The sequence below is a fragment of the Scatophagus argus genome, chromosome 3, assembly GCF_020382885.2.
Source record: "Scatophagus argus isolate fScaArg1 chromosome 3, fScaArg1.pri, whole genome shotgun sequence".
NCBI lineage: Eukaryota > Metazoa > Chordata > Actinopteri > Scatophagidae > Scatophagus > Scatophagus argus.
The window spans coordinates 5,302,963-5,322,536 of NC_058495.1; the positions used below are offsets into that span (position 1 = coordinate 5,302,963).

The 19,574-nt window shown below is 41.6% G+C and overlaps 1 protein-coding gene across 1 annotated transcript in view; it reads left to right on the top strand.

The window, feature by feature from the left end:
• LOC124055753 (plexin-A2-like) overlaps positions 1-19,574 on the top strand; it is a 69,253-nt gene that overhangs the window by 39,042 nt on the left and 10,637 nt on the right. The window contains exons 9-22 of the mRNA XM_046382869.1: positions 1,994-2,108; positions 3,172-3,372; positions 4,078-4,174; positions 4,975-5,174; positions 7,635-7,786; positions 8,849-8,966; positions 10,077-10,213; positions 10,668-10,835; positions 12,361-12,454; positions 14,774-15,013; positions 15,857-16,000; positions 16,466-16,700; positions 17,001-17,143; positions 18,361-18,629. Of these exons, the coding sequence (XP_046238825.1) occupies positions 1,994-2,108; positions 3,172-3,372; positions 4,078-4,174; positions 4,975-5,174; positions 7,635-7,786; positions 8,849-8,966; positions 10,077-10,213; positions 10,668-10,835; positions 12,361-12,454; positions 14,774-15,013; positions 15,857-16,000; positions 16,466-16,700; positions 17,001-17,143; positions 18,361-18,629 (2,313 nt within the window). The remainder of the gene's footprint in view (positions 1-1,993; positions 2,109-3,171; positions 3,373-4,077; positions 4,175-4,974; positions 5,175-7,634; positions 7,787-8,848; positions 8,967-10,076; positions 10,214-10,667; positions 10,836-12,360; positions 12,455-14,773; positions 15,014-15,856; positions 16,001-16,465; positions 16,701-17,000; positions 17,144-18,360; positions 18,630-19,574) is intronic.

Genomic DNA, 19,574 nt, shown 5'->3' on the forward strand with positions numbered 1-19,574 from the left:
TTCTTGACTTGACTTTGTCTTGCCAGAGAATTGTGTTTGTTCTAAGATATAAGGCATGAGAAAGTTTAGATTTTTAGCCTTGCTCTCGTTCCATGTGGATGGATAAAACCACAAATTAAAGAGTGCTTCATTTGAAATCTCATCTGTTTCATGGTGTCAGTATAAGTTTCGATTTTTAGCCATTATGCTAATGTCAACTTACCCTAACAGTAAACTATGACAAGAGTGTTTCCATCAGAATAACAATTACAAGACCTGTAACAAAGGGGAATCTTTTTAGGATGAATGCCAATTAGCAGCATTTGTCAGCTTTAAATGTAGTCTGCAGATTAGCAGTTTCATGGGTTTTCTCAGCAACAAATAAATTAATTAATTAACCAAATTTGACAAAGCTTCAGTTAGTTACTTCAAAGACTTTTTTCATGTTTTTTGTAATTTAATTTTATTTTTTTGGGGGGGGGGTAATACTTCTCTTCCTTTTTGAGGTGTTGCTGTGATTTGAACTGACAGCCGTACATACACACTTCACTGACCTTTAACTGTGAATTATACTGAACCATGAGCACACACAAGCTGGATCCAGGGATATATAATAAGTTCACTCTAGGAGGGAACATTTGATTGATGGTGCACTCACAGCCAAACCCAGGAAATTAGCCCACAGTGGATACACATGCCACCTATTCAAAATGCTCTTTGACTGCGACATGAATGCCCCAATATAACCAGATTAAGCCATTAGGGAGAAACAGTCGGAAGCTCATCACATCCGCCCCACACCAATACGGCCTCCATTAGCTGCAGAGTGACCCTGTGAACCTCTGTGATTAATATTTCAGACCAAACACACTCCTAACCCAGCACCTCATCCTCCACCACCACCATCACCTCAGCATCACATCGCCCTCCATAATTAATTATCCAATGTTTGCAGCTCCCTGCCAGCTCGGATCTATTAATACCCAACCCCCTGAATTTCTTTCTCACACATACACACACATAAAAACAAGTTTTTATGTCCATACTGGCTCTGGGCAACTAATTAATATCAAAATTTTAACGGTGCTGCAATACATTTATTGGCATTTATAGCTTGCTATGAGCTGCGGTATGTTGAGTGTTGCTAGTGGTTTTACAGCATCCTCAAGATTTCATCTTATTGCATGACCAATATTCAGGAAAACTGATTTTGACAGTGCATGGATTTGTAACACACTTCTGTTATACACCCCACAGGAAAATAGGATGTGTTCAATTTTCAGCTCTTCACTTGCTCTGTTTAGCGTATCAACAGCTGTGCGTCATCCACAGTTTTAGCACATTCAGCTCCCTTTTTGTTGGACAAAATAAGATTAACGAGTCTAACAGGGTTGCTTCACACAACTTTCACTCACAGCTGACCACTGGCTGCAGTTGACTGAAACGGTGTCAGATATGTTGCGCAATTCTAACCATCAAATATTCAGTTTAGTTTACAGTTTTATTTCAAATTTTGTAATCCAGAGTTGGACAGATGACTTTAAAAATGCATTGTTTTCATTACAGTCAAAAATCTGAATTCTGCGAATAATGAAATGAATGAAACTCTCAGGTTACCGTATGTTATTATATGCTTAACATATACTTCCAGCGTTCTGGAAGCATATGTTAAGTGCTTAAGGCTGCTTCAAAAGACGAGGACACTTGTATAGTTGCTCTCTTGCCAAGCCTTCGTGCTTCAAATCATTTATTGTCATCAAAGACAAAAAGGATATCATTCATGCTGTTTTTGCATAAAAAAATCTCCGAGACATATTCAACAGAAAACTCTAATCCTTTATCAGTCTCCTCTTTTCAGTCCTCTTCACCCAGGAGAGGAAGATGTAGATGATGGCTTGTAAAATAAAGAGGCATTCATCTTTTTTCAGATACCATGTCAATGCAGAGTAACTCAATACAGCAGATAATATTATAATGTTGCAGTATGTAGTAAAGCATTCATCTCATCCTGCAGGTGTCTGTCCTGTGTAAACAGTACGTTTCGCTGTCACTGGTGTAAATATCGCAACCTGTGCACCCATGACCCCAGCAGCTGTTCCTTCCAGGAGGGCAGAGTCAACGCCTCAGAGGTATTCTACATTCACAGCAAATCTGAGTTACAGTCTCATTAGTTGATTAGACTGTCGCTTTCAAGCGTACAATTTGTCTGTTCCTGTGAGACACTTCTAGCTAAAGCACAATCCGTGATTTAAATGTAAAAAATATAGCTCCACTAAAAAAGAATCAGCCAGAGTCTACTGCAATGCCAGCAGCTACATGAATTCACAGCGCCTCTCTCAGACTACACAAATATCTCCACCGAATGGCATGCAATCTCTCCAGTTGTTGAGACATTTTAATGACACTCCTAATGGCACCCAGGTCATTAAGGTAATGATTTTCTGTACTAAGTTTGATGGCAAATCATCTATTGTAGTATTTATATACTCTAGATATAAGTTATCTATGTTGAGATATTTGAGGCGAGATCAAAGCGGTGAACCTACCAACCGTCATTGCCAACCCTAGAGCAGTACTGCCAGCCTGGCTAAAAATTTCTGATCAGACCATTAAGAGTCTTACAAAATTTTGTGGCCCAAAGTATGGTCCTAAGTAATCGACAAAGGAGCATACAGTCTCACAGTCTTATATATACTGTACTATAGTAGAAAGTGTAACATGTAGCATATGAATGCAAATGAATTTTGGATTAACGATTTATTTGCACCATTAATCCCAGTGCAATATAATTCCTTCATGTTTATATAACACGGTCATATGTATTAACACAGATTAATACAGGCAAAAGCACACATAGACGACAAATGTAGGTACCATAGATAGATGCCCACATAGAGTGGGTAGATAACCCTGAAAATCATGTTTTATACAGTCAAGGGAGATGGCTGCCCACCTAGAGTTGGGGTCTACTCTGAGGTTTCTGCCTTCTGAAAGGCAGTTTTTCCTTGCCACTGTTGCCTACTCATGGGGAAACGTTGGGTTCTCTGTATTGCAAAGTTTAATTAAAGAGCTTGGTCTAGTTTTGGTCCTGCTGGAATTGGAAAGTGTCATGAGATCATTTTTGTTGTGAATTGGCACAATATAAGTAATTGATTGTGGCACATGGTAGAGTTACATGCCTTGTTTTCACAGGACTGCCCTCAGCTCCTTCATTCTGGGGAAATTCTCATTCCAGCCGGTGAGGTCCGACCGATCACACTGAGGGCCCGAAACCTTCCCCAGCCGCAGTCGGGCCAGCGGGGCTACGAGTGCGTGGTGCACGTGCAGGGTGTCAGCCACCGTGTCACTGCGCTGCGCTTCAACAGCACCAGTGTGCAGTGCCAGAACAGCTCGGTATGACCTCAAACACTCCCAGTGGGAGTCTCTCAGCTGTCAAATGAGGCACACAGCTTGGATGCTGTGTTGGCAAGGTACATAGGGTACATGAGTGAATGCCGCCTGAGGTGTTGAGCATACTGAGGAGAAAGTAGAAGAGAGGGAAAGTGGCAGTGATGAGCAAAAGTGCAACACATGAGAGAGAAAGGAAAGGAAAGGAAAGCAAAGCAAAGGCAAACCAGCTAAAGTGAAATAGATGGAAACCCTGACTTTAATATGTCCTTGTCTCGTCAGCACATCAAGGTGTTCACAAAGCGTAAACGTGATGCTCCCAACAGACAGTGACAGGTTTGGGATGAATACAGGAGATTTTTGAGAGTTTTCTTGCACGATGCAAATCACAGGCTAAATTTCAATGCAAAGCATACCTTTCTCCTCTGTGACAATGAATGAAAAGGCCATTTTCTTCAGATGTGGTTGATCAGCCACCCCAGCCAGGGTTTGAGTCCCTACATGTCAAAGAGGAGCAGACAACCATAGCAGGAATGACAGATGGTTAAAAGTCTCGTCTCTCTGCCGCCCTTTCATCCTCTCATTTTCCTCCACTCTGTCTATCTCTGCGCCTTTTTTTGTTTTTCACTCTATTCTCTGTATCTCTTTGACTCTCTCTCACTCTGGATCCACTTACGGCACCCACTCTCACTCTCTGTTTCTGCTTTTCAGTACATGTATGAGGGTGTGAAGATCAGTGACCTGGCAGCGGACCTCTCCATAGTATGGAACGGCAATTTCATCATCGACAATCCCGAGAAGATTAAAGGTGCCTCTACCATCCATCACTGCCAGGCTAGAGAAGTGTAAAGCACTCAATCCACAGGGGATAGATGGGTCATAGAGATCACTTCAAGGCTCCCAAAGGGCCTTGAGAGAAAGTTCACAATAGCAGGGAGTGCTATCAAAAAGCACCCAATCACTTGTGTGCCCTGAGAAGTGAAGGGTGAATCTTCATATTTGCTCAGTTTGGCTCTTGTTGCTGCTCTGTTTCCTCTCCATCATCATGTTTAAAAAAGGAGTTTGGCAGATGTCACTGTGGGTTGTATATGAAATACATCCCTGTAGCCATGAATGTACACATTGATGGCCATGAATTTTAACAGGCCTTGTCATTACTTATGGGCATAAACATAGGCTATTTACAGGAGAGTGGATGTGAGAGACAGACTTCAGAGAAAGCTTTATTGGGTTGCTTTGACATCTTCTTCTCAGTGCTTGAAAGAAAAATAAAATAAACAAATGCTCCTTAGAAATTTTACTGAATTCACAAGCTGACTGTCCATGTTGCAGCAGTTATTTTTAGGGTTGACTGAGAATATCTACTGTATCTGTTCTCGCTGGTTGATCAGGTTTTTTTTTTACATTTGATCAAATTGGAACAGCACTCCCTGCCGGTCCAGGTTTGGTTATGTTTTTACAGAATATGTTATAGTTGGCATTTGCTTTGACAATCTGGTAACAGAAGTGACATTCTGTGCTGTTTTGATAGCTTCATGCATGTCAGTATTGGCGTGTGAAATTACCTGATATTTTAACTGAGCAAATATCCTCTGTGTCATCCCACAGTGCACCTCTACAAGTGCAGCGCCCAGCGGGACAGCTGTGGCATGTGTCTGCGGGCGGACAGGAAGTTCCAGTGTGGCTGGTGTAGCGGCGAGGGCCGATGCACCATGAGGCAGCACTGTCCTCCCATCTCCCCCTATGCTAGCCGCTGGCTGCACCTTTCCACCAGGAATGTCAAGTGTACAAACCCACGCATTACTGAGGTTTGTTGTTTTTTGTTAGTCTGTCAGTCAAGCTACCAAGCTTACACATAGTGTACTTAAAATTTACAAACACAAGATGTGACTTTCTTCAGTCAGGTAATTGCCTAAAAATGTAGTTTCATGTACAAAAAGCAGTCTTCTGAGTCCTCACACCAACTAGGTTTTTTTCCTGAAATCTGGATAAATGTTTTGTTTGTTTTCTTCAGCAACATTCCAGAAAATAGAAGTTATAAAAGTCTTGAACTATGTAAGTCAGCTGAAAGCAATCAGGACACTGTGGTAATTTGTTCAGAAACTTTCAAGTTGAAGAGGAAGAATCAAAGGAAGTCTTGTTTGTTGTATTGGCAATAAAAAGCCAAATTCACCAACTGCAGCCTCAGGAGTATGTCTGAAGAGAAAAACCCTCCATTCTCACAGCCCGTAAAAGCAATAAGTGTCGGTGTGGTACCATCACTGTGTAACAATGACATCTGATGGGTAAATCTCAATTTAAGGTTGTTGGGTATTTTCGTGCTTCCCAGAAATATTGGAGTAAAACAAGTTAAGAAAGCCCCAGCTCATGTCTCCCACAGGGTCATATACTATGGTTTTGCTCCCATGCATATACAGTGTCACCAAACGTTCTCTTCAGATTATTAACAGTTTTCACTTCTGGAAACCACCATTTGAGCTATGTTGTTGTCTTTACTGGAAGAGCATTGGAGCTATAAAGGCTTTGAAGAAAAGCCCACTACCAAGAAACCAACCCATACTGCTTAGTACCAGAAAACAGCATGCTAACACGTCCTTTTGGAGATTCATGGTAGTCAACACTAAGGAAAATTTTATCTTTGGCCCCATTTCCAGTTTCCCATCCATGTGTTTAGTTGAGACTGTCTCACATTTTATTCCAGTCCAGCTGAATACCTTAAGTGTTTGATGGCTAAACAAATTCAGTTTGTTTAGGGAGTAGTGATGGATCTTTTATGCCACAAACTCCTGTTCATTCTCTTGAATGAGGCGCAGTGGGTCAGGCACACGGAGATGCGAGGCTCTTCCACTTCAAAGAGCCGCGAGCCTTTGATGTCCCTGTCACATTATTAGTGTTTCTGAAGGAGCTGCAGCAGAATGAATCAACGAGTGCTGCTCGACAGTGAAGGCAGCGTCGCTCCTGTTCTGCTCCACAGGTCCAAAGGATTCCTAGTGGGATGGTTAACTTTACCCTGCAAAGGACTGTGAATAGGTTTCTCAAGGTTTTGTTGTTCACTGCGTTATTCATTAAAGTTTGTTTTGAATTATTGTGGATTTCAAGGCTTTTTGAAAAGAAAAACAACCTGTCAGTATGTGAAAGCTGTAACTCACACAGACAGGTGAATGTACTGTTTATGTAGAAATAGCAAAGAAACAGCAGTAAGTCAAGCTTTTTCATGTGAAGGTGTGAATGTAAGGATTTTCAGTCATTCAGGTTATATAAACGTAACTGATTGCTAAAAGAATCTCAAGAACTGGGAATCTAATGTAAGCCTGGTTGACTTCTGAATTGTGGTTTTAGGTGTACTTTAAGTTAACCAATATACAGCACATTTAGAGGACCAGTATTATTGGACTAAAGCAGTCAACAGCTGATATTTTATGAAAGTACTTCACAGTCATATTTCTGACCAGTGGCCTCACTTATAAAACCGATTTATGATTGGTTTTGAAAACCACGTAAAAATAGTTAGCAGCGAACTCGCTAAGCTCCACAGCCTCAGTTAACTTTTTCAGTCTAATAAATTCATAAACAACTCGGTTAAATGCCACAATCACATAAACACAAGCAAAAGAGCCATCACAAACATACCTGTCTGAAAATGCCGTTGCTGCTCTGTGAGTATATGCTTTCTGCTAACGTTGTTGGGTTAGGCACTGAACGAGCCTGTTGATGCTGCAGGGGCTCACTCGTTCTTCCTCTCAGGGAGTTACTGCTCACTGCTGTGGGAATGCGCTTTGTGCTTCTGGGTAAGCTGACAAGTCTGTTGTCGATGTTGTCGGTGCTGTAACAGAGATCGTGTACTGTGAGTGCAGCATATCGTTAGCTAACCATATCCAACTAACTCATTCACTTGCAAGAAAACACCTAACTTGAACGACAAACATGGCACTGCTGGAACGTGGTGGTTGGCAGGTATGTAGGTAGACAGGTAGGCAGGCTGCTCTGTCATGCCCTTCAGGCCTTATTGAATGATTGGATTACTTTGTTAAGGCCTACAGCATCTACACACACCAGATTCCTTTCTTTCTTTCCCTCTCTCTGTCTCTTTCTTTCTTCTTTCAACCCTAACTGAAAAGCATTTAGAAAAACAATGTTGCATGGAAATAGCACTTTTTTACAGGTTTTAGTAGTTCTCACTATGTAGTTCACATTATGAAGTCATCTTCAGTTAAATGGTGGCGGATAAAAATGATCTTCATCATCACTTTCTCCTCCTTCCTACATAGGTGAGCCCAGTGGCAGGACCCTTGGAGGGAGGCACACTGGTCACCATCCAAGGCCTGAACCTGGGTCTGTCCTTTTCTGAGCTGGAAGGCAACGTGGAGGTGGCGGGTGTGCAGTGCACCCCACAGGAGATGGGATACATCACTGCAGAACAGTAAGAGAGACCCCCTCGCCCAGAGACACATGGATTCCTATCGCACTGTACATAGACATACTGTACATAATGCAAACACACACTCAAACAAATACATGCAATTTCTTTTTCTCTCTCACATATTTTTCTCATAGACACTAGCACGGTCTGTGAATAAGCCGGAGCCCAGTGATGCCTCATCAGGTTGTAGGATTGTGTGGGGGGCTTTGCATTGCTCTGGTGCAGTCAGAGCCAAAGGAAGAGACAGTCTTTGTGTCGTTGTCGTTATGAGGCTGTCGGCACAGCTGTAATTGAAATGCGCTGCATGTCGCTGACTTGAGGGACAATCTGTTAGCCATGTGTTTCTCTCACAGCCATGTAATGCGATTGGGCTCAGGCGGCAGGGACTTTATTTATATCCTTGTAAAAAAAAAAAAAAAAAGGGAAAGGAAAAAGAAAAGAACATGCCAGCAGAAAATTGGAAAACTCTCGTGATGTATGAATAGAAGGGTTGGGCACGGACATTTCACTGGGTGCTCTTATTGTATCAGGGAACGCAGAGTTCTTTGCGCCGAGCCATGCATTCAGCAGGGCCATTCATTTGGCACACACAGGGCTTTAAAACATGGCATTACAGCTGTTACAACCATTAATTTCAGCATGAGGTCAGTTGCTATAATGACTTATTCATGGTGCACTTTATCTTATTGACCTGACAGGCAATACTGATTTATTGAAGAAGCCTCTATGTTGTCATGGCAACCAGAGGTAATGGTGGGTGGCAATCGTGCTGGAGATGAGGAGGGGTGTAGTTTATCATTTGAGTTATATTGCTGTTATAGGTTTCCCATTAGGAAGAAAGATGACCCTCTGTATTGACCCACAACTTCTATGAAAGTCTGCCTCAATCACTTGGCGAGCAGAGGCCATCTTCCCCCAATGCATTTCATAACCAATGTGATACAGTGCAGTGATTCTGCCGTGTGTATGTGTGTCTGGCCTGTGTTATTACTTTTATGATCTGTTGCATGTCTGCATTTTCGTGTCCCCACATTCACGTATTTGTGTCTTCTGTTGTGACAGGATTGTGTGTGAAATGGCCTCAGCTACCAAAGGAAGCGCACCAGGCCCGGTTAAGCTGTGTGTTGGCGAGTGCAGACCAGAACTACGCGCACAGTCTTCCCAGCTCTACTCCTTTGTGGTAATTCTGACCCTCAAACACATGTACTTTGTCCATTTGTTCTTGAACAAACATTAAGTGTTTGCAATAAATTAGGCTGAACTGAAGAAGGGAAAAGCCAACAACCGTTTTGATATGCTCAAGCTGCTGCAATCAAGTACAGCATAAGAGAGTTCATCATCATTATTTAGTTGTTGCTAATGATTTGTTCATGGCCTCTTGCTGATGAAATGAATGGTGTGCTTTATTTGCACTGAAGCCAAGAAAGATTTTTGCTGGCTTTTGAAGGTGTGGTGTATTTTGGAAGCCGAGAACAGCCGTGCTTGCAGTTATCATGTTTTTAATGCTGTTACCTCAAGACCATAAGTTCAATGTTATCTTGAGATAACCAAGATCATTTGTTGTGATAGCTGATTAATTTGTCTCGTTATCTTGAGAAAACATAAGGCTGATTTCTTGCTATAACAAAGAAATTTGTAACAAGACAAGGATTTTTGTTTTCTCAGGATCACAGTATAACTATGTGGAGCTCAAAAATGAGTATCTGTTTCATTTGATCACGCCTGAGCCTTATAGATCACTGTTAATATGAAGTTGCAGTCAGGGTGGGATACTCCCTTAATGACGAAGACTGATCTGAATCTTATCTCTAACAGAAAGGCGTCTGTGATTTCTGCCTGTGTTAGACCTTGTTGGAAGAACAGTCTCATGTGTTGACAGTAACAATAACGGACACTTCTTGAGCTGACATTTTCAGTCTAAATCAGTTGCTGCAGTTGTCAAGACGTCATCTATGCATGCGGGCAAGGCTAACGTGCGGACATGCGGACGTTAAACAACCTTTTGTTTTGTCATGATAATGAGTTGATTATCACGTTTCGCTCATCACTCCCAAGATCATTAATTAATCAGTGATTTTGAGATGACGGCCTAAAAAACCTCTAATTCACAGCTTTCTTGGCAGTTTTCACAATGTTGTTGTGGAGTTTTTAGTTCCACACTCGTTTTATGAAGCCAAGGCCACTAGAACAGCGCTTTTCCGAATCCGACAATTAGAAAGACATACTATATCCTGTGTTTGACCTACTGCTATGTGGAATAAAAAAATTCACAAATTTTGTTTCTCCACAGACCCCTTCGATGCTGGCCCTTACCCCTGGCAGAGGGCCTGAATCTGGGGGCACCAAGGTCACTATTGTTGGGGAGAACCTGGGTGCTGGAAGTACTGTTAAAGTGTACTTTGGTAGCCAGATCTGTGAGCTGTACAGGTGAGTTTGATGGTCACATAATTGCCTGATACCTAGCTGCCACTGTCAAACGCAGAAAGAAACACCGCCGAAGCACCCACAGATCAAATTAATTGCCTGTAAGTTAAATGAAAAGGCTTAATAATTATTTGTGAGGAAGTGATGAAACCCACAGCAGTGAGTATTGTTCTCTGTGTATTTATAGATATCTATTTAAAGTTCATAATGCCTCACACTGTAGGAGTCAGGAGGGTGAGCTGAAGAAGCCATTAGCTAGTGCACCCTCTAATTAAAGTGTTTCATCCCTTATGTGTCTGTAACAAGGAAGAGATGGGACAGTCTATAATGAATCCTCTCCCCTTGCTACTACTGTGCATGGCATATAACTATGTGAAGTTCAGGATTTGCCACTGCTGCAGTGAGTGGAGTCACAATCAGAGACTTGAATAAATCACTCCTTCTGTGCTCCCTCCAGAAGGACCATGTCAGAGATTGTGTGCTTCTCCCCACCGTCTGTGACAAGAGCCGGACCGGTGCAAGTCAGTTTGAGTGTCGACCGGGCCAGAGTTCCTGGGAATTTGGCCTTTGAGTACATAGAAGACCCCACAGTCCAGCGCATTGAACCCCTGTGGAGCATTACTAGGTAACACTGAGCAATACAGGGCTGCACATACACAGAAACAAGGCACATGTATGCATTGGTACCTCATGAGGATGGAGGTTCATTCCTTGGACCTTTCCATGTGGAGTTTGTGATTCCTCCCAGTATTCATGTGGGTTTTGTTGTGATCTTGTGATCCACAGACATGAAAAGACTAACAAATGATTATCACTTGCATTTACAAATTTGGCTGTCCCGCAGGACTGTAACATGCTTATGGGTTGCAGGTATGGTGTTAGTTTCGATTACAGAGACATATTTAACGCCAGAGGAAGCAATCTCATTTCGTGAATTGCACCACATAAGCTTTATTTTACACATACTGTTTGTACTCATTAGCATTTTCCAATGTGTGTTGAGCAAAAAATAGTCAAGGACACTGCGTATCTATTTATTTTTTTCTTACATTTCATTTACTTTAGAGTAGTTTTGAAAAAACAAAATCAAATTAAAAAAAAAAAAAACTATTCCTGTGCAAATGTGTTGCCTGTCTAGTACAGATTATCACGGTGCCAGGCAGCCCGGGAGTCAAGGTGACAGAGAGACTGATGCAATGAAATGAGTTACTGTGGTAGTCGGCTATAACAAGGTTATAAACTAATACCTAAACAGTGATCACAACAAGGTGACGCCTCAAATTAGTACTTTTATTTATGTTTCATTGAAATACTCTTCACAATTTTTACCTGAATGAGTGCGATGCTGCTAACATTACAATGAAAGTGAATGTGCTGCAAACATTTCAATCACAGCTGAGGGGTGCGTTACCTGTTTTCCACTAAGCAAAGGATGGCACTTCATTTGCTTTTTGGGTGGGATTACCCAGCACTATGTCCTTGCAGATTAGACTTCAGACAGACACCCTGGCTCTCAGCCTAGTGACAGGAGGAGCTTTGTGGAGTTACAATCAAGAGCCCTCATCATGAATGTGCAGTCCCACTATGTGGCCCTACAAGCTTAGGTACCCTTTGAAGTGTGAGAAGAGAAGGATTGGCACTCTGTCAGAGTGACTAGTCTGGCCAGTTTTTTTTTAAGCCATTTTTCCTCATTTCTCTCTTGTGTTCTTCCCCTCTTTGTCTCTCCTTCTCTACCAATTCCATACTAGAGTTTTCTAAGCTCACACTGCAGCACAGGTTATGCAAAGATTAGAGAGTGTTGTTTATTTCAATCACATGTAGTGGGGATATGTAAACAAGCAGCACCTGTATTCATGCTATGCCAGCCTCACAGTCATGGATGAATATAAAATAGCAGCCAGCTGGTTCGCCGTTTGATCTGGCTCTTCTGCCCAATAACAAAGAGCGAGCTACCATGCCAGCTGTACCTCCTCAAACCTGCATAAATGTACTCTCTCCACAAAATGTTGGATTTGCAAGTTGAACAGATTGATCTCTCTGCGTTCGTCACTCTAATTAAATTGTGGAGAAAAGGCAGTTACGTTCATATATAGGCTGCATGGGTGGGCTCATGTGTTTCTTTTTTTATGATTGTTCTTCCATGCAAACAGTGGACACACCACCCTGACAGTGACTGGAACCAACCTGGATGTAGTTCAGGAGCCGCGCGTCAGAGTCAAATATGGCGGCCATGAATCTGTCAATGTAAGTGTGACAACTGCTAATATACTGAGCTCAACCTATACTGATGTTGCTTACTGAAGGTGATAGACAATGTCTCAGTGAAGTTGTAACAAGGTAGAGTTAGTGCTGTGGTCAATTGACTGCTTTTTGTATGAACATCTTAGGGAAATGTATTTATGCTGCTGTTTTGTTAACGGTAACAGGTTAGTTTAGAGCTGGTTTTGGTTTGAATATAAAATATTGTATGACTTGTAAACAAAGGCAGAAAAACAAACATTCTCTGTACTAAACAGCCTGCAGGATGGGAAGCAAATTAACTAACAAGCTTGAAATATCATCACACAATCAAAAAGGCTGCAGAGTTTGTAAAATGTCAGTGCTGTTGTGCATCCTAAAATGAAGCCGTAAAGAAACAGGGTTCAAAAAGACTAAAGACTACCTATAGAGAGCGCCGTTCCAAAATGAGTAGTTCCGAAAGCTGACATGAACGTGAAACTCGGAGTTTTGGAAGGTGATTTATGGTGCTGATTCTGCTTGCCTGAGCTCCTTAGGCATGTGGCTTCAGAGTGATTGATTGTTCCAAAGTGTTGGGGCCCAGATGGCAAAAGTCCATTCACCTTTAGCCTCATGTTTTCCACTTTGCACCAGTCAGGGAATTGCCTGAGGATTTCAGACTGCACTGAGGGTCGAAATTTCTAGAAGGAACTGTTGGCTTGGCCTTCATAAAGACTAATATATTCTTAAAAATCATTTTGAAATGCGTAACCAGAGAAATGGAATAATAAGATAGTTTGCTTGTGCCAGCATTAAGCTAGAGATTTTACAGACATTTTTAATGATGCCAAAATAAAGACAGAAGACGATGGAAATATTACTTAAAATACTAAAGAGCAATATGCCTCTGGGCTTCAATGAGTGAATCTGTATTAAAAGGGGAAAAAACAACACTGTATGCATGATATATTATCTGAAAATATAATATAACTCAGGTAGAAATGTGAACGAAAACCACGATGAAGCTACTGAAATTCAGAAACTTCAAATGTAATGAACTGAAGAACACATGTTTTTTGTGCAGACTGTGAGAGGTACGCTGTGAGCCAATTAAAATGGTACGGTAATGATGCCAGCCCAGAATTTGAGCCAGTCAATTTAAACAGCATGTTTTACAGTGTCACTGGCAGCACTGAGATCTAAGGGGATTAAAGCTGAACTTTAACCCGAATCAGCAGCTAAAAGAGGGTCACTGGTAAATTTAATGAGGGCAGTCTCTTTATCGCGCATATCTGAAAAACATAACTGGAATTGCTTAAAAATGTTTTGAATCACAAAAGCAGTTAATTGACTTGAAACAACTTTCTGTGAAACCTAAGATAAAAAACCGAAGCTTAGAAATTGCCCCGAAGCTCGGGGAATTTAAGGGAGCTGTATGGTTTTGAGAAAGATATTCAAGAATTGGAGAAGAAAACAGAAGCCCCAATTACAAATCCACAGTGCTATTGGCTATTGATAAAGCACCAATAACTAATAACAGTAGTGGCTCCTACCTGTTATAGCAATTTGATATCAAATCTATCAGTGGAGCAAGTGATTGACTTCATAAAAACAGTTTCTGGTAGATATGCAGGAAAAATGGCTTCAAGACTAGACAGGAGCTTTGATACACTTACAGGCAGAAGGCCCAACACATGAGAGCAAACAGCTGCACATATGGATGGGGGGAAATAAGCTGGGAATACTGTAACAGCTAATGAATAACAGACATATAGATATGCTTAATCTCAGGTTATGTGGGTTGATAGCACGGAGACCATTAGTAGAATTATAAACGGAATAACATTAAAAGGTTCTATAAAATTCATAACATCTGGATGATAAAAAATGACTGAGAATCATAATTCTGTCACATTTGGGCATGAAATGAGACATCTGCTGTAATCAGCAAAAGTGGTTTGTTGATTTATAACAAGTACAAGGGGCTCATAATTCTTTACCGTCATGTCTTTACATAAGGTAAAATTAATTACTACTGCAAGACTGAAAATGTTTTCAAAGCAAGTTAAAATGAAATTGCTTACAATTTACAACATTGACTCATGAATTTCTGCTGGGGATTCCAAAGTCATCATTTTTTTATAATTAACGTGTAAGAAGATTAATTATTGATGTCTTTCAAGGATGTATGCCATCATTCATCATGCAGCGAAAAACTGTGTGAGCCACTGTATCATTAAATGTGTGTATGATGATGTGTATAGTCTCCTGACCGTATTATGCCTCACACTAGGTCTGCTTGTAGCTGCTGTGACATATAAAACATCTGATCTGGCATCTATCCAGGTGTGCAAAGTGGTGAATACAACCACCATCAGCTGCTTCGCGCCCTCGCTGAAGTCGGAGTACATGGCTGACCAGGAGACAATCAAACACGTGGACGAGTTTGGCTTCGTCTTCAACAACGTCCAGGCTCTGCTCACTTACCACAACACGAGCTTTGTCTACTACCCCAACCCTTACCTGGAGCCACTCAGTCTGACAGGTGTCCTGGAGCAGAAACCTGGCGCTCCAATCATACTCAAAGTACGTCATTTAACCTTCTACTCCCATTATGGTTTCTTTTATTTATTTCCCTGCAGTAGACAGAGAGGAAATCTATAGCTACCTGGAATCAGTAACATATAGGAGTATTACAGACAGCATCTAGTCTAATGCTATCTATACCCTGCCCTCACTGCTGTCGCTTCAGTGATCAATAACTCTTTAATCTGCTGCACATCGTATTCCTTAAATAATGTTTTATTATGAATTAATTAGAATGCCTTACTACACATGTAATAAACAAATGACACAGTAGTGGACTTAAGCAGTTGTTCCTGTCTTACCTAACTGGTACAGTTATTTTTCGGAAAAAACTACATTTCCCATAACAGTCCCTGTAAGCGCCTGTGCTTCCTGTCCCACTGTCTACATCTTGTTGTACTGGAACAGATTTTCCCCAATTGGAAATCTTTAGCTCTGCTTGTCATGGAGGAACAGCATGGCAGACTGGTTTCATCTGAAAGCAATCTGCCTTTGTTAGGTAAAATAATTTAGCGGCTTTCTTGCAAAATATGGTCAGTGGCTCACAGTGAAGAATGCACTGGCTGCCAGTCTTCTCCAAGATGATTCATTATAGTACATACTTAAACCTCCAAAACTGAAGGGTAATAATTTATTGAATAAAAAATGCTATACATGTCATCAGTTCTTTTGCGGTGGAAACATGATACAGTTTGGAAAAACAATCTGATCTGATGCTTTAGACCACACCTTTGTTAGGATCCCAACGAATTACTGTTTTTGCTTTGTAAAAGCTGTGCGTTTTTTGTGATTATGCTGTTATTTTTAGCGGTTTTCAGTATTGCTTTTCTAACTGTGCTGCAGGGACGTAACCTGGTGCCATCTGCATCTGGCGGAGCCAGGCTGAATTACACGGTGCTGATTGGAGATACGCCCTGTTCCCTCACTGTGTCTGACACTCAGTTACTCTGTGAGCCACCAAACCTCACCGGGCAGCACAAAATCCTGGTCAGTCTAAAAGTGTTTCTGCCTATCCTGCGCTTTTCTCTCTGTCTGTGCATCTGATTGCCTGTCTGTGTGGATGTGGGTCACTGTCTGTGGGTCAGCACTTGTCTGTACGTCACTGTGTTTGTGGGTCACTGACAGGCTTTCAGTTAGTCGCTGGCTTTCTGTCATGGTCTGCTAGGTTCCCAATTACAGCACATTTCCCTCCAGAGTTATTGACAAGCACTCCGGCAAATAATGAGAGAAGAGCAGTACAAAGAAAATTTGGTGTTTGGTGTGCCTGCAACTCCCTGCAACTTTAAATTTATTTCTTTAAAGGCGATTGTTGAGGAAAAATGGTCCACATTTCCATTGTACCACTCAGTTTAATTCTGCAACAATGATGTCTTGAATTCATAGTCAGTCTTTTTCGTTTGTAATTTTATCTTTGTCATTTGAGCATTTTCAAACCAGTCTGTTGTTATCCAGGTCCAAGTAGGAGGACTCCACATCTCTCCAGGAGAAGTTCACATCCGGTCTGACAGCCTGCTCACTCTTCCTGCCATCTTCAGCATCGCAGCTGGAGGAGGGCTGCTCCTCATCATCGTCATTATAGTCCTGCTGGCCTACAGACGGAAGTCACACGAGAACGACCTCACTCTGAAGCGCCTGCAGATGCAGATGGACAATCTGGAGTCCAGAGTGGCCCTGGAGTGCAAGGAGGGTGCGTACGCATTAACTTGACACCCTGTTCATTTAAACTCACACGAACAAAACTAGTACCAAAGTCCTAAAATCTAACTTGTAGTTGCCTTATAGTGCCATCTCTTGAGAGCTGGAACCTGGAACCCTCTTGCTATGAGGCGACAGTGCTAACCACTGCTTTCTGTTAAAATAAATGAAAAAAAACTATTCGTCTCCCATTTTAACAGAAAGGAAAAAAAGACTTTCTTAGGTTTGCTATGATTAGACAGCTGGAGTTATGCGTGGTAAAATATTTAATGCACAGCTCTGTCTTATGCAGCCTTTGCAGAGCTGCAGACAGACATCAACGAGTTAACGAGTGATCTGGACCGAGCCGGCATCCCCTACCTGGACTATCGGACTTATGCCATGAGGGTTCTCTTCCCCGGCATCGACGATCACCCCGTGCTCAGAGAGCTGGAGGTAAGTAATCTCGGAAGCACGCCTGCAGCACTTGAATCCACTTTCGTCCATTTTTTGACACCTTGACCTTAAGGCTCCAGTATACTCCAAATGAAATTGATTTTAGCTTGTTGGCAAGTGCTGTCAAACAGAGTGGTATGAGCAAATGTCAGCGAAGGTCTGAGATCTGAGGATGTTTGAGGTCTGTTGTTTAATGGTGTCCACATCAGTTGAAAGAACTTCCAAGAAGATTATCTTTGGAGTTTTCACCCTCCCTTAGCCTCAGTCATGCACCCATTTTGAGTCAAACTTTTCCTGGTCTCTAACTCTGAACTTTTTACATTCAAAACTTGCAACAAATCATTTTTCTACAGCTGAATCACTAAATAAACTAAATAAACCTCAGTGGTTTGTTTAGTTGATCTGAAACTTTACATCAGTATATTATAAAGTGGTTGTCAAATGTTTATGCATTCCGTCATCACTATCCTATGCATCAGTAAATTGAGTGTTAAAGGGGTCCTGCAAATGGGGAAATTTCAGTTGATCAAGAGGTCTTGCCAAAGCATTATTTTTACATTTGTTCTTTCTGTTATGTACTGGCCTTATGTAGGAATGTTTTACTCTGTTTTTTATCTTTTCTCAAACTCAGGAGGACCTGGTTTTAAAAGTTTCTTTAACATGAACAACACTGTTTCATTATTGTTCTGAGCACAGCAGTTTAATTGTGAAGCTCTCCATATCTAATTCTGAATAAACTCTGATGATGAACAATTTTTCATTATTTCTAGAATAACTTGTAAGGTGCTCAAGGTCAAAACTGGGCCGGTGTTGCCAATTATATCTGGCTTAATCAAGCAGTTATTATGGTTGCAATGATTTCAAAAGATCTCTGTTATGAAGAGCCTCTCTAATTGCAGAGTTTTTCATCAAAGTAACAAGCCTTTGTTGTAGACATATTAAGCTGAATTTATTTATTTTTTTCATAAACTTCTTGATGAGGTTAGAAATTGTGACTCAAAACTTTCCTGGAGGGAATGGATGTATCAGGACCTGTGGCTCTGTGTTGCACTTTCGCCTTCAGGTGTTGTTTTTTTTGTTTGTTTGTTTTTTGCATATTTCTGTTCTTTATGTTCATTCCATCTATGTTGTGACTTTTTTTTTTATCCTTGATTGAGTATTTTCTAATGAGCATGTGTGTCTCTGTGTGTGTGTGCAATAATGCATGATGCGTGTAGGTGCCGGGGAGTGGACAGACGAATGTGGAGAAAGCCTTGAAGCAGTTTGCTCAGCTGGTGAATAACAAGGTTTTCCTGCTGACATTCATCCGTACACTGGAGCTGCAGCGTTCCTTCTCTATGCGTGACCGTGGCTACGTTGCCTCGCTTATCATGACTGCTCTGCAAGGACGGCTCGAGTACGCCACAGACATCCTCAAACACCTCCTGTCAGATCTCATAGAACGCAACTTGGAGAGCAAGAACCACCCCAAACTACTCCTCCGGAGGTATATGATACATATTACATTGTTACTAATGGTTGCATTACAAAATGCGCTTTAAACATTTTTGAAAAATTGCCTATGTGTAAACAGTGAGTCAATTTGTTCAGCTGAGTATTAGGTTCAGTTTAATTTCACAGAGAACTATGTGAATATGATCTAAGGCATTGCCAAAAACTACACATTCACTTCAAAGAGTTGTACAGTCACAATCTTCTAGCTTTACTGGAGAAACTCAGGGTTAGTTGATGAATTAAGAAGAAGCACGTCAAAGTAAGAAGTCGCACACACATGTTATGGTCATATATTGTCATACAAATATTCCTTGTCATTTTCAGGAACCAGAATTGGACCCCTGCAGCTTCTTTATCACTTTCTCTGTTTCTATTTTCCACTCTAAAAGTAGAGATCTTTTCCGTCACAAACCTGCCCAGTTCTCAGCAGCGCCACTTATCTTTTGGCATAGTTAATTCTTTTGTGAATTGTTCTTTCCAGCCCAGTTACCACACTTCTGACGGATGAGTAACTAGGCCAGCGAAGGAAAGCCCACCTCTGTTCAACTTTGTTTTGTGCAGCGGCGTGAAACAGCCGTTACGAGTCTGAGAAACAGGGTGCCTGCGAGCAGACAGGTGAAAGACAGGAGCGGTAAAAGTGATAGAGAGTGGGAGGGACTGGCAGAGGAAGAGAACCTAATGGGGAAGAGTCGTGCAGCGGCGGCAGAGTCGTTGTCAGTCTGACTTATCTTCTGTGTGCCACTCATGAAACATTCAGCTGTAGCTCACGTTTCTTCCCCATCACCTTTCCTTGCCTTTCCTCCCTTCTCTCGCCTCTCTCCCTCTTTCCTCCACCTCTGGTTATCTGTCGATTGTTTTCCCAGTGCTGAGGCTGGCCTAATGAATGTTTCATGAGGTTTTTTTTTTCTTCTTCTTTTTTGAAAACGAGGGCTCTCTC